Source organism: Diadema antillarum, unplaced genomic scaffold (assembly GCF_040938485.1).
Source record: "Diadema antillarum isolate AM-2024a unplaced genomic scaffold, OU_Dant_1.0 seq00000622_RagTag, whole genome shotgun sequence".
NCBI classification, from domain to species: domain Eukaryota; kingdom Metazoa; phylum Echinodermata; class Echinoidea; order Diadematoida; family Diadematidae; genus Diadema; species Diadema antillarum.
Window position 1 is genome coordinate 23,754 of NW_027271545.1, and position 16,164 is coordinate 39,917.

The 16,164-nt window shown below is 39.8% G+C and overlaps 1 protein-coding gene across 3 annotated transcripts in view; it reads right to left on the reverse strand.

Annotated features, from left to right (window-relative positions):
- Positions 1-2,565: 2,565 nt before the first annotated feature.
- LOC139736117 (ras-related protein Rab-9A-like) overlaps positions 2,566-16,164 on the reverse strand; it is a 42,219-nt gene continuing 28,620 nt past the window's right edge. For all 3 annotated transcript variants that reach the window (XM_071646849.1, XM_071646847.1, XM_071646848.1), the window contains exon 2: positions 2,566-7,007. In XM_071646849.1, coding sequence (XP_071502950.1) covers positions 6,206-6,829 — 624 coding nt within the window. In that variant the 5' untranslated portion in view covers positions 6,830-7,007 and the 3' untranslated portion in view covers positions 2,566-6,205. The remainder of the gene's footprint in view (positions 7,008-16,164) is intronic.

The window sequence follows — 16,164 nt, forward strand, 5'->3', positions numbered from 1 at the left end:
AAATAACGCATTCAAAAACTTTTCATGTATCGACACTGGTGGCCAAAAATGGACAATTGGAATGCGTGTGTAACTCATCATTATATCCTTTAAATTTTTAGTTCCGACATACAGTTGTTTTGCTGGTTAGTAAATATGAGTGTGTATGATTAAAGCCAAAATAATCAATGAAATCATCGTGATCCCGCTGGGTGACAAGAGCGTAAAAATAGTTGAATAACGCATGTTAATTTACTTAATTTAGTCGGTGTTCAGAAAAAGAAACAAACGCATTTAACAGTTGAATAGATCTGGCTTTGTTCATTATCATTTAATATATGATAATGTAAATTAATATGAGTGTGTATGATTAAAGCTGAAATAATTAATGAAATCATCGCGATCCCGCCCGGTGACAGGAGCGTAAAAATACTTGAATAACGCATGTTATTCTACTTGAGTCGGTGTTCAGAAAAAGAAACAAACGCATTCAAACGTTGGAATAGATCTGCGTTCGTTTATTATCAATTAACATTGCATTTCACAATGAAGATTTTCCTTTCTTCCAGAATGGTCTACGAGGTGCAGATTTGCATAAAAAGGATCATGGTCTTTCAAATTCCAAAATACAAAACGCGAAGAGATTTTTGGAAGAAAATAACGAATGCATATTTAATCCCTTCGGGCGCAACGATCATACATTGTATAAGATTAAACCGAAATGATTCATGAAATCATCGCATTCCCGCTGGGCACCAGCAGCGTAAAATACCTCGAAAGTTATGGTAAACAACGCATGTTTGTTACTCTGTTTGCGCTGGTGTTTAGAAAAAACTTAACAAACACATTTTATACAATATGACTTTGTTCATTATCATTTTACACTTTATTTCACAAACGAAAAATATTCTTTCAGGATGGTTCAATACAAGAGGAAGATATATGTGTAGAAAGAATCATGCATAAAATATAGGCCTACTTGTCAAGAACATAATGTGCAACTATCATGCAAAGAGATTCTCGGAAAAAAATTAAAGAATTAAAGCATTTCAACCCCTATTTTTTTCATATTTTCTTTTAATCAATTCACAAATAATTTCCCTTTATTCTCTCAATAATTATGATCCATAATTGTGTAATAACATCGCAAAGGATGCTCTTAAGTTTGATTGATGGGCATATGACGTCATAACATAAGTTTTTCTTTGTTTTTGATGCGTACGGTTATAACGAGGTACCGGTTATAACGAGGTAATATTGCCGGTTCCACGGACCTCGTTATAACGGGGTTTCACTGTATAGGGATCTCATGTGTCAAATCTAAAGTCAAGTCTTCAAAAAATAAGGGAATTAAGCAAATCCACAAAAAAATTTGAATGATTTTCATTAAGAAATGCTGTTATCACATCATGACTACAAATTGTTCAACAATGACGAAAACAAAGTTTGCACATCCACATGCTATTTCAGTTATACATGTATGTGCCAAATTTCAAGCCAAATTCTCAAAAACTGAAGGAGTTAGCTCAATTCACAATATTTTTTTATGCTAGCGCTTTGTATTCAAAAAAGGCTGTTACCACAGTAACACATCAGTCTGCACTGCTGAAATATGCAATATGCACATCTGAAGTTCAGATTGGTAAAATGTGCAGAAACATCAATTCAAATGATCAACAAGGGAAGTGCCATAATGTGTCTCGCCCATTCGCGTATAAGAAATTGTACGCGAATGGGATATAACAGATAAAAAGAGACATAACAGGGTAAAAATTTATGGCAAAAATGAAACCTACCATAAAAACTTAACATTGGGCCCTTCAAGTTTGTTGACCCCTGCCTGTGACCTTTGACCTTGTGGTGACCATCCACTCCCCAAGGGACATCTACCATCCAAGTTTAGTCACAAATGGAGTTATGGATCAAAAGTTACGACCCATAATAGAAACGCGCCATAAAAACTTAACATTGGGCTCTAAAAGTTCGTTGACCCTGCTTGTGACCTTTGACCTTGTGGTGATCATCCACTCCCCAAGGGACATCTACCATCCAAGTTTAGTCGCAAATGGAGTTATTGATCAAAAGTTATGACCCGTAATAGAAACGCGCCATAAAAACTTAACATTGGGCTCTAAAAGTTCGTTGACCCCTGCTTGTGACCTTTGACCTTGTGGTGATCATCCACTCCCCAAGGGACATCTACCATCCAAGTTTAGTCACAAATGGAGTTATGGATCAAAAGTTATGACCCATAATAGAAACGCGCCATAAAAACTTAAAGGGGATGGCTAGTAACTGATTAGTGGAAATCAGTGGGAATGTTGAGGGATGATTGTTCCAATCCTTGCGGGATTCATTTAAGAGTACCTTATATATCTACTGTTGTGTGAAAATTATTTGCTTCAGAACGGTCTCATAATCAAGTAATGTGCAGAATAATGCCCCGTCACTGACCAGGCACGGTAACCTGAAAACATTAAACTGCACATTACGTGAATATGAGACCATTCTGAAGCAAATAATTTTCACAGAACAATAGATAATGTCCACTTATATGAATCCCACAAGGATTGGAACAATCATCCTTCAGCATTCCCACTGATTCCCACTGATCAGTTACTAGCCATCCCCTTTAACATTGAGCTCTAAAAGTTCGTTGACCCCTTGCTTGTGACCTTTGACCTTGTGATCGTCCACTCCCCAAGGGACATCTACCATCCAAGTTTAGTCACAAATGGAGTTATGGATCAAAAGTTACGATCCATTATAGAAACGCGCCATAAAAACTTAAAGGGGCATAGTCCCGGTAGTGTAGATGGCGCTGTTGATGATACTGCCAATCACCGTTAGCACTGATACGAAGATTACCGAAGTAGAGCTGTCATCAAGAGTAAAGTGCGTAGGTGTTGCTAAGTAACGTTGCCTTTGTTGTCTTCCCTGCGCATCGCGCAGTCTCGTAATAATGCCAGGGTGCGTGCATATGTGCTTGTTATTATGACATCACAAAAGAAGTTTGCTAAAGCTGTCATCCCCCTCAGCCGAATCATGAGCCGAACTGTGATCGGACCACTGACTACAGTGAATCGGACTTCTTCGGACTCAGGAAAGTGGGCCAAAGCGTAAGCGCCAAAGAGAAGTCGATAGCGTAGGTCTCTATAGGAAACTTGCGCCGTGCGCCCGCGTACGCATTTGACTAAAACACGGGGACCATGCACCTTTAACATTGGGCTCTAAAAGTTCGTTGACCCCTGCCTGTGAGCTTTGACCTTGAGGTGACCTTCATATACGGTAAAATGTGACACTTTGTATGACCCCTCTTCCCTCGAAGTTTGATTGCAATTGAAGCCCAGAGTAAAGAGTTATTTACGAGTTTTTGTAGCATTACAGACGGACGACGGACGGACAACGGAAGGACGGACGGACGATGGAAGGACAGAGGGACGACGGAAGGACAGACGGACGACGGAAGGACGGACGGACGACGGACAGATGGATGACGGACGGACAGACGCCGCAGGCGATCCCTTAGTCTCCCCACACCTCCGGTGGGCTCGACAAAAACTGAGGGAGTTAGCTATATCCACTTGTATAATTTGCATGATTTTTATATAAAATGCTGTCCCCATATCAACACATTGTCCAATGATGGCAAAACATGAAGTCTGCACATCTACAAGCTACAGCGATTACATGTGTCAAATTTAGAGTCAAATTCTACAAAAGAAATTGGGGAATTAGCAAATTACACACTATACGATTTTCATTGAAACATGCAGTTACCAGGGCTACACATTGTTCAACAATGAAAAGAGATGAAGTATGCACATTTACCAATTATAGGGGTTACATGTGCTAAATTCAAGTCAAATGTTAAAAAATGTGGGAATTAACAAAATGTTCAAATTTTTCATATGATTTTCGTTTAAAAATTGCTGTTACCATGGCAACACATGACAAATATCTACATACCTTACCATGTGCCAACTTTCATGTCAAACGCTTTAAAGGGATGTTACAGGTTTGGTTGAGATGGGGTTTGAGATTTCCAACATATTTTGATGATTTTTTTTTGTAGATGATAAGAAACCTAGTATGAAATATAACAGAACATATACTGTAAGAGAAATTTAAAGTTTATTTGATAAGAATTGCCTCTGAAATGGCAGAGATAACCCAAACAAAGTGATCCTAATAAAAGGTGGGACCCACCTTTTATAAGGATTGTTTTGTTTTACTTTGTTTTTTAAAACTCTGCCCTTTCAAAACTGATTTTCCTCAAATAAACTTTGAACTCCTATTAGAATTGTATACTTTTAACATTTCATAAAGTCTTTTTTAAGTATCTCACAAAAAAGCCAAGTTCTCACCTCAACCAATACTTTACCATCCCTTTAAAATATTCACAACATTTTGTGTGATTTGTATGAAAACTGTCATTTCCATGGCAACGCATTATGAGATACTGACGAAAAGGTGTCTTGCACATATCTACCTATGACAGTGGTCATACATGCTAAATTGGGGGTCAACTGCTCAAAAACTGAGGGGGTTACGTGTAAGTCAATCCTCATATTTTTGTAGGATTTGTAAAAACTACTGTTGCCATGGCAACAGAATTCTTAACACTCAAAATAAATGTGTCTTGCACAACTACACATTACATTGATGGCATGTGTCAAATTTCAGCTGAATTGCCTTAAAACTGAGAATAGTTCGAACCACATTTTCAGATCTTTATAAAAATTTGCCATTGCCACATGGCAATGCATTACAGGATGCTGACAAAAAAGGCATCTTTCACATCTACCTATGATAGCAGTCCCACATGCCAAATTTTAAGTCAATTGCTCAAGCAAGGCAAGTGCCAAATTGTGTCTTGCCCATGTGCATAGAAGAAATAACGTTTTTCTAACTCCCAGACGTTCATTGACCCCTGTCTGTGACCTTTGACTTTGTGATGACCTTCAACTCCCCAAGGGACATCTACCATCCAAGTTTAGTCACAAATGGGCATTTATAGGGATCAAAGTTATGAGCAATAATCGAAATGTGCCGTAAAAACTTAACATGGACCCTAAAATTTTGTTGACCCCTGTGTTTGACTTTTGACCTTGTGGTGACCTTCAACTCCCCAAGGGACATCTACCAGCCAAGTTTGGTCACAAACAGACATATGGATCAAAAGTTATAAGCCATAATTGAAACGCGCCATAAAAACTTAACATTGGGCCCTAGAGTTCATCAACCTCTGCCTGTGACCCTTGACCTTGAGGTGACCTTCATGTTTAGTAAAATGTGTAACTTTGTATAACCACTCTTTCCTCCAAGTTTGATTGAAATTGAAGTCCTCAGTAGAGAGTTATTCAAGTTTTTGTAGCGTTACAGACAGACGGACGGACAACGGACGGACAGACGCAGCAGGCGATCCCTTAGTTTCCCTGCACCTCCGGTCGGTTCAACAAAAATGAGAAGAATTTGAGCCAGAACATTTCACATGATATTCATAAAAAATTGTCGCTCCCGTGGTTACTCATTTCTCAATAAAGACAGAAAAGGTGTTTTGCACATGATCATCTACCTATGTTAGCTGTCACACATGCCAAATTTTAGGTCTACTGCTTCAAAAATGAGGGAGTAGTTTGAGCCACAAGTTTTGCAACTGACTGACCGACCAACTGCCCGTCCAACTGCCCGACTGACCGCCTGGCCACCCGACCTCAGAGTGATTCCTACATCCCCATACACACTATGTGAGGGTGGGGGTATAAGCTTCACATTCCAAGTCTAGAGTAGCAATTAAAAAAGGTATTTAAATCCAGAGACAAACAATTGTATTATAGACATATTTCACAAGTTGTGACAAAGTCTAGAATTCTTCCTTTGAATCAATTTATTTATAGTATTACATCTTTTAATATATGTAGCATTCATATTCATGTTGCAAGTACAAACTTTCTACAACATAAATTTAAGGAAAAGACACACTTTGCGACTGGTTCTACCCCACTAGCAGCTTGCCTGCTATACAGCAATTTGCAAGAGGAATGTAAATTTAAGGCCTGCGACTTGCATTTGGAAAATGAATGATATATTCACTGACATCAACAAAAACTTTAACATCAGTACAAGAATGGCTTCATTAAGAAAGAAAATGTAGGATAACAGAGCTATTTCACAACCTCACAATGCACTAGAAAGCCTGAATGCAAGACACAGAGACTGAAAACTAACAACAATCCCCTTTCTTCTGGACATTGCTAGGCTTTTGGTTCAAGTTGATTGGTCCCACATCTCCCCTTTCATCATGCTTCCTATCCAGCTCCACCACTCTCCGGACTGCGGCTATGAAGGCTTCCTCAACATTCACAGCTGTTTTTGCACTGGTCTCGTAGTAAGGCACACTGCCGTTGTCCGCGCACCACTGTTTTGCTTCATCAGCCATGACCTGCCGCTTCTCTGGCTCTACATCGACTTTATTGCCCAAGAGAACAAAGGGGAAGCTCTCCCCTTCAGCAATATCTGCATAGTACAGGAACTCCTTCTTCCACATGGTCAAGTTGTGAAAGCTCTGGCGGTCATCCACTCCATATGTCAGCATGCAGCAGTCAGATCCACGGTAGAAGGGCGTTCGCAGACTCTTGAAGCGCTCCTGTCCAGCAGTGTCCCATATCTGCACCGTGAATGTCTCACCCTCAACGACAATATCCTTGTTGAGGAACTCCACACCTATGGTGTGGAAAGACTCCTGTTCAAACTTGTTGCTGACAAAGCGATTCATCAAAGAGCTCTTACCAACTCCACCATCACCCAAGATGACAACTTTCAGGAGCATGGGTCGACTAGCAGACATCTTGTAAGCAAATTTCCAATACTTACATCGCACATTCAAAGAAAAACAAACAGAATTGCTGCACGCTCTTACAATGTCTCCTTAGCATGCCACTTCCATTCATGCCACAGAAATTCCAATTGTAAGGCTACCATCTCGGCATCTCCAAGATATCAGCTGCGTAACCTCACAGAGAATCCTGAATATGATAGAATAATAAAGTAAGTTTAAACATGAAGACATCTGACTATGCATAAAGCACTTGACTGGTAAGCTACATTTGATATAGGATAATGTATTCACAGAACATTTTATCATACTGGAGATCTGAGAGCTTTAAAAGAAACCAAAGCCCAAATATAAATGGGGATTTAGTGAAAGCAGTAAAATTAGTAGAACATGTTGGTGAAAGCTTGAGGAAAATTGGGCAAATCATTTATGAAGTTATGAACTCTAAAAGTTTTGGTGCCATATCATTGCTGGATAAGGAGACTACTACATGAAGGAAATTCACTTTTTTAGTGTACTAGCTTTCTAAACAACAATCTTTAACATGTATGGATCTACCTGAGAAGTCCTCTACCACATGACAGAAAAAAGAAAAGAATTCTGGCTTCACTGATAAATGCAACAAAAATTATCAAGTTATCATTATTATTATTACCATTCTTATATAGCGCATAATACCTTTGGCAAGGTTTCTATAGATGGGCTTAAGAGGGGAACCAGAAATGTCACTATGGTGACTGGTATGCCTCCACCATAATGCATGGTTCTCCTAATAGGTCTATAGTACAATGTCTTGACAATGTGTGATGACAGTCTCACATAATTGGCAAAATATTTAAAGGACAGGTGTGTCACAAATGTGCTGAACTTTCACTTTCCTTGAACTAGGTTTACTTGGATGAATGACTATATTGTCAGAGTACAGGTATTTGGGGATTTGAGGATTTTTACTTGTCTTCTGACCCTTTTACAAGTTTATGCACTGAGAAATTCACAAGGTATGGAGAAAAAGTGTAATTTCAGTATGGTAAAATATTTGTATTTAAACCTGGCCTTTGCCCCTTGACCTTTGACCTTAAAGGAACTGTACAGTACTGGTTGAGGTGGGGATTCATGTTTTGAACATTCCTAAGTGAGATAATGAGAAATATGAAATATGAAAGAGCATGTAATTTTTAAAAGGATTCAACATTTATTTGATGAAAATTGGTTTTCAAATGGCTGAGATATCAAAAAAACAAGAGACCCGCGAGTCTAGCGCTCACCCGAGTATCGCAAGTTCACCTTTCACGCAGTCACTAATCTAAATTATTCACAGCTCTACCAAAATTTGACCAGGCATTCTCAAGTAGAAGATGAAAATGTACAATAAGGGCCCAATTTTTTAAAGAACAAACTTGAAACTACAGTCATCAATGTACTAACTCATAGTATTAACTTAGCTCTATCACTTCTGGTTCTAGAGAAGAAGATTTTTACAGATTCCTTAATTTTGGGGGGTTTGGGCCCCGCTGGGGGCCCTCTCGGTGGGGCATGGTGCCCATTTTAACAAATTGAGTTCCTAACGCCCTAGGGATGCTTCCTGCCAAGTTTGATGAAAATCGGTCTTGGGGTTTTCAAGAAAAAGATGAAAATGTAAAAAGTTTACGCACGACGCACGACGGACGATGCACGACAGACGCCGGACGAAGGGCGATCGCAATAGCTCACTCGAGCCTTTGGCTCAGGTGAGCTAAAAATGATAATAATAAAAGGCGACAGGTCATGCATGCCTTTTATTAGGATCTCTTTTTTCACTTTTCAGCTATTTCAAAACTGATTTTCATCACATAAACTTTTGATACCCCTTAAAAATTGCATGCTAAATCTTCACCTCGACCAGAACTGTACACACCCTTCAAAGTTCTAAAGAGAATACTGTTAGGTTTCATGATGATACCTTGAGTTATTTTCGAGATATGGAGGAAGGAAATTGAGCATTTTCACTTGACCTTTGACCACATGGCAAGAAACTTCCCACAGAATACTGTAAAACATATTTTCATGGTATGAAATTTTCTCGAATTGGAGCCAACAGCTTTTTTCGAGGCATTAAAATTTCACGAGTTGCCTATAACATTCAACGCATATCGTGTAAACAAAAACTTTCGCATGCATTTCAATTTTGCGAATTTTGGCTCTCGCGAAATTCTCAAAATTAAAATGCAGGCGGACATTCCTCGTTTTACAGTATCTAATGGGTAATACATACATGTATATATCAAGTTTCAAGAAAAATCCTGCAGGCATTGTATAAATATGAGGGAAGTAGTGACATCTTGAGGAGGTGACCTTGACATTTGATCCCTGACCTTTGACCCATGACCCCCTAATTCCCTAGATAATCAATGCCAGTCAGTGCATGCATATATACTATGAAGTTCCACGAAGATACCTTGAACCCTTTGCGAGATGGAAAAAGTGTACAATTTCAACATTTTAACTTGACCTTTGACCCTTCACCTTTAACCTCATGACCAAAAACTCTTTCTGGAGAATCTTTATTTGGTAGTTCATACACAGTGTACATACACTAAGTTTCAAGGAAATACCTTCTGGCACTGCATGAATTTGGGGGAAATAGTAAAAATTTTGAACATTTGACCTTGACCTTTTGACCTTTGACCTTGAGCATGTGCACCTAAGGGTTGATAGGCACAGCTTAGCCTACTCATACATATACATGCCAAGTTTCATTAGGATACCTCAAATGGGTTTTTAGTTACGCTCTCCACAAAATTGATTATGGACGGAAGGAAAGATGAACGGACAGACGTACCGACCGACAACCTGAAAAAATAATGCCTCCGGCACCACTTTGTGGCAGAGGCATTAAAAAAAAAAAGATACAGGAAAAGATATTTACAGAAACAATAAAATGCTGCATAGATCACTTTTTAACAATCATTACGTTACATTAGTTACTGAAATGTCAGATACTAATGTTAACGTTACCATAAAGCAACATTCAGTGACAATGACAATAATTGCAAGGGCAATTCTTGGGTGAACATTGTGAATTCGATACCCATAAGTCACATAGCCCACAAGTCATGAGGTATAAAGCTTATGAGCCTGACACTAGGCAAATAAAACCAATGAGTCTGACACTAGGCAAACTAGGCCCATGAGCCTGACACCTGGGCAAACAAGACTGATGAGTTTGACATGAAGCGAAAAAGGCTGAAACCGACACATTAGGCCCCCTGATGTAATGTCAAACTCATGGGCCTTGTTTGCATATTGTAAAACTCATGGACCTTTTTTGCCTAGTGTCAGACGCATGGGTCTTGTCTGTTGGTGGACTCATGGGCCTTATTTGTCTAGTGTCAAACTCATCCATAGGCTGTATGACTCATGGACCTTTTTTCAATGACGAACTCGTGCACCTGTATACAAATCGGTGTGGGTCTGATGGGATGACCCAAAGTCTTGACCATAGGCCATTTCAGTACCTCTGGCAAGTGATTAACAGAGAGCAGCAATCACTTTTTCTTACACAATGATGTCATCACCATGGCACTGTATATCCTTGGATGCATGTGCTTCTGATTTTTAGCCTGGCATAGATCCTAAGTTGAATCATGCACATGTCTAAGTCTATCACTTGTATGCATAATTTACATTATCTAGTACATTTTCATAATATAGTCCTACAGGATAACAAGGAAAAGTAGAAATTACGCGGTGCGTAATATATGTCCCCGCCGGAAGTAGCATTTTGTAGCAAAATGTACAATATAGGTCAAAAATCAAGGTCAAAGGTTAAAGAAGTCAAAGGTCAAAATTCTGTGCAGAAGTTTTGAAGCCCTTTCCTAGTGCCATCACATAAAGCAAATGGAATCGAAATCAGGTTAGAAATGGCAAAGGAGTAGCATTTTGTAGCCAATGTACAATAAAGTGTCGGTCAAAAATCAAGGTCAAAGGTCCAAGAAGTCAAAGGTCAAAATTCTGTGTAGAAGTTTTGAAGCCCTCACCTAGTGCCATCACATAAAGCAAACGGAATCGAAATCGGGTTAGAAATGACGAAGGAGTAGCATTTTGTAGCCAATGTACAATATAGGTCAAAAATCAAGGTCAAAGGTCAAAGAAGTCAAATGTCTAAATTCTGTGTAGAAGTTTTTAAGCCCTCACCTAGTGCCATCACATAAAGCAAACGGAATCGAAATCGGGTTAGAAATGACGAAGGAATAGCATTTTGTAGCCAATGTACAATATAGGTCAAAAATTAAGGTCAAAGGTCCAAGAAGTCAAAGGTCAAAATTCTGTGTAGAAGTTTTGAAGCCCTCACCTAGTGCCATCACATAAAGCAAACGGAATCGAAATCGGGTTAGAAATGGCGAAGGAGTAGCATTTTGTAGCAAAATGTACAATATAGGTCAAAAATCAAGGTCAAAGGTCAAAGAAGTCAAAGGTCAAAATCCTGTGTACAAGTTTTGAAGCCCTCACCTAGTGCCATCACATAAAGCAAATGGAATTGAAATCAGGTTAGAAATGGCGAAGGAGTAGCATTTTGTAGCAAAATGTACAATTAAGGTCAAAGGTCAAGGTCAAAGGTCACAATTGAAATTCTGTGTAGAAGTTTCAAAGCTCCCATGTAGTGCTATCATATTTAAAGCAAACAGAATCAAAATTGGCTCATAAATGACAGAGAAGTAGCAAATTGAAGATTTTGATCACACACGGACACACGGACGGACGCACGGACACACACACGTACGGAGCCCGTTTCATAGTCCCCTGCTCGAACTCGTTCGGCGGGGACAATAAATCTTACATCAGTTCAAAGTTTTGTGACCACAGACATTGTGGCTGTATAGCAATCACTTGTCCTTCAAGCTCCTATTTTTCTATATTTCCTTGAAGCTTAGTGAAGCTTCTTACATGTACAGTACTTAAATGGCAAATGCACAAACGGGTATATTCCACTGCTTGGAAAAGTTTTATAAATCTCCTGTTTATATTGATATGGCACATCTTGTATTATAGTACATACAGGTATGAACTGCCATTACTGTTTGAAACTTAACACTGCTTTTGATCAGATGAAAGGTGATGCTTCACAAAAATGGTTCTTAATTTGTCAATCTTTTTTTTTCAACACATTTAATATGAACAGGAATTCAGGTTTTTCAGGTTTTTAACTGACAGACATGTTGTACCACTGTAAAAGGAAAAGAAAGTCAATATATCATTTGGAGCATGGAATAAACTAGTAATGGGCTTCCTAGGGTGAGGGGAATCCGGTTTGTGAAGGAGGGGGTGACATGCAGTGTGAGAAGGAAGGGTCAGAGGGATGATGGTGGGGGGATCTCAGCAGCGGGGAACGATTGGGAGGTGCGGGTGGATGAGGGGAACCGTACAGTGCCAGAGGAGGTGGTGGTGACTGCCCTTCGGCCGGACATGGTGCTCGTGGCTAGGTCTGTGCACAGGTTAGCAATGGTGGAGCTGACTGTGCCATGGGAAACAAGGATGGATGAGGCAAGGGAAAGAAAGTTGGATAGGTATGCTGAGTTGAGAGAGGAGTGTGAGAAAAGGGGATGGAGAGCGGAGGTGCATACTGTGGAAGTGGGATGCAGGGGATTTGCTGGACAATCGGTAAGGAGGTGGGTCAGAGGGATGGAAGTAGGTGGTAGGGACGGGGAAAGGTGGATCAGGAGGATTTGTGGGGCAGCGGAGACAGGATCTGCATGGATACTTGGGAAGGCTTGGGGGGTGGTGGGAATAGGGGGGGGGGTATAGAGAGAGTGCTAATGGTCTGGAGTGAAGAGAGGTGATTGATGCCAAGGGTTTTTTTGTGTCTTGTTTTGTGTTGTTTTGTTTTGTTTTGTTTGTTTTGGGTTTTTTTTAAGATGCCATGGGGGTGCTGTCAAGGGAATCCCAACGCAGCACCGGCCAGCCAGGGGGAGGTGTACAGCACTTAAAGACATTCCTCAGTTAAAGTGAAGTCCATGTCATTTTTTTCAAACTTTCCATACTTAAACTTTGACCCATCCGAAGCCCAAATATGTAAATAAAACCATAGGTTCATGTGCTTGTTTTTCTTCTACGGGACTTTGAAGAATATGACGAATCTGCCGCCCTGTACAAAAATGATAGCGTTACAGGATCAAGACCATAATTGGCAACAAAATCTGCAATGACAAACTTAAATCCCCATAATTCTTTCAAAATCCACGATATTTTCTCCAAATTTGCAAGAATGGCAGAAAAAGGTACCCAAAACAAGAAGGTTTTAAAGTTACGGTTTACACTCTCATTCCTGAGGAAGCAGCGCCCTCACACGACAGAAAACACTGAAATCTCTCAAATCCTTCTCATCGACGTTTTCTGTTAGGGGTGAGCTAAAGGACAACGTTCATAAAACTTATGCTGTACATTCAAAACCCATGTTATTTTCAAGAAACTTGATCAAATTGTAGAAGGCGGCTTACTAATTCCAGAAAAACAATACAAAGTGGGAGTTCATGTGCTCATTTTTGTGCTAGCAGTGCCCCCATGCAACATATATCATCATAAGTCCCAAAATCTGGTCGGGAACCATGCAGGGATGCCCTGGCAGGGTGCGTTCATAAATCTCACGCTGTACATTCGAAACCCATGTCATTTTCAGGAAACTTGACCAAATTGTAGAAGAAGGCTTACTTATTCCAGAAAAACAATAAAAAGTGGGGGTACATGTGCTAGATATTGTGCTGGCAGCACCCCCATATGATAGAAATCATCCTAGGACCCCAAAATCTGGTTATAAACCTACCGTGGGTGCCCTGATTAGGTGGGGTTCATGAATGTCATGCTGTACATTAAAAACCCGATGTCATTTTTATGAAACTTTGTCAAATTGTAGAAGGGTTACTTAATCCAAAACAATTGTAAAAATGGGGGTTCATGTGCTCGCTTTTGTGATAGCAGAGCCTCCTTGCGACAGAAATCATTGTAAGTCCCCCAAATCTGGTCAGGAATCAATGCAGGGATATACCCTGCTAGGATGCATGAATCTCATACGGTTCACTCAAAACCCCATTTTCTTTTTTTCTTTTTTTAAAAACGTGTCACAATTGCAGTGAAATGGTGGAAAAATAATGAGAAAGGAAGGTCCATGTGCGTTTTTGTTATTATTTCCCTTACACAGCCTTAATGATATTATGTGGACGCAAGCGTGGAAAACTCCACATTGACATGCTTGTTTGTTTGTTTGTTTTACCCACTTGCTGTAACCATGTGCAGAAAGTGATAATGGAGGAAGAATAATACAATGGGAGTTTTGGCATTAGTCTGACGATCCTCCAAAGGAAAAACAAATCTTAATATGACGTTGATTGTAGATTGCATGTTTTGGTTGTTGCAGTGGTTGGTAAAGTGTGTGTTGTGAACTATGGAGATGTACCTTGAGTACTCCCCCCCCCCCCCCCCCCCCCCCGAAAAAAAAATTCTTTGATTCTCCTTTTGTTATACCAGATTTGGTAATCAAAAATTAATATCTGAATGGTAAAAATGATAAATACATGTTTGGTAATACTTTCGTGACCTTTTATTTTGTAAACGAAAATAAAACTAGAAATGTCGCGATGGCGACTGATGCCTCCGCCATAATGCATGATTCTCCCAATAGGTGTATAGTACAATGTATTCAAAATGTGGGATGACAGTTTCACATAACTGGCAAAATATTGATATAAGACAGGTTTGTCAGAAATGTCGTGAATGTTCACCATATGGAAAAGTTGCGCGCATCTGCTCCGCACCTCCCCCGCGAACTCGTTTAACACCGGAAATGGACATCGAAATTAGCGCTTTTTGATGAATTGACTGTAATTATGAGGAGCAAGTCACTTTTTTCGAAAACCTTCGGGCGGATTTTGAAACTTTTAAATGTTTTGCGTACAATGATGCCAGATTTGCAATTATTCGATGAGAGGAAAGGGTAGACTTTCTGGCATTCAAATATCCATGTTTTCATCTTCCCTATGGAGATTTCGCTAAATTTCCTGATTTTGAGGGCTCGGTGTACAATCGAAGGTTTGTCAAATTTTACTGGAGGATGGTATAAATTTTTTCGGGCGGATTCTGAAACTAGAAGATTTTAGCTTGAGATTCATGTTACGATGGTTCCTACTCGTCAATAGGAAACGGTAGACTTTTTTTTTTATCTTTCTAGACGTAGTTTTATCAAAAATTGCGGTTTGCTAAGATATTTTTTATTTTTTTTTTTTTTTTTTTTGGTGTGCGCCTCCATAGGTAGCCCCACTCATTTAGGGCTCTGATTATATTGTCTCTTTTACCTGGTTTTTGCTGCATTTTTGCAGTATGGTTGTTTATGTTGTATTCTGTTTGTGTCAAGGATCTTGCTAGACATTTCCAGTCAATTTGTTGGTAAGTTACCTGTATATTTAAGCAGATGAATTTTGTATCTTGATACTGTTGCCTACTCTGTATTGCCATTTTCAGTGTCCAGCTCAGTGTTGCACACTTGCTTCATGCATCTTGTATGTGTACTTGCTTTGTACTTTCAATAGCACCTTTTGTTGTCACACCGTTCACATGTGTATGTCAATAGCATCACCTCCACAGCAATGGAGGGGATTAAGATCTGGCGTCTCTGGAATCTCTTCTTTTGTATACCTCTGATTGTATCTCTCTTGAACGTGAACCATGTATTCATGCTGCCAACTGATGCTTGTAACTGTAATCACAGTCTACTTTCTCCTGTTCACAGGCTTGTCAGACACTGTGGTAAACCTGTTGCATACTATAGCAACACATGTGCATGTTTTAAGTTAGCCATCCTACTGTCCGGTGACATTCAAACAAACCCAGGTCCATGTACTGAAGTCGATGTAATGCAACATGCTAATGAGTATTGCAGTAGTTTTCAACCGAATCGTATTACATATGATGTACATGCCCTCCATCAGTTTAATGGGAAGCCCAGTCATCTACTTCCTTTGACTGTTTGGAGAAGGGTATGTGATCTTGGGATTGCGCAGCAGCGGCGTACTCACAGGGGACGCCGTAGGCGGAGGATTCCAAGCTCACAGTCCCTTTCTGATGCTTCCAGTGGGTCTCAATTTGGTTTATGGAACGCAAGATCCTTGACGAATAAAGTCGATGCAGTGTCAACTCTGATCATAGATAATGATATTGATGTGTTAGTCATCACTGAGTCATGGCTTTCAGGTGACCAGAGGGATGAGCCTACCCTTGCTGAATTGAAATTATCCCTTCCAAATTTCAATATTATCAATCATCCAGAAAGACATCTAGAGGAGGTGGTATCTGCGTCCTGTATAGGTCTGCTGCGCGTTGTG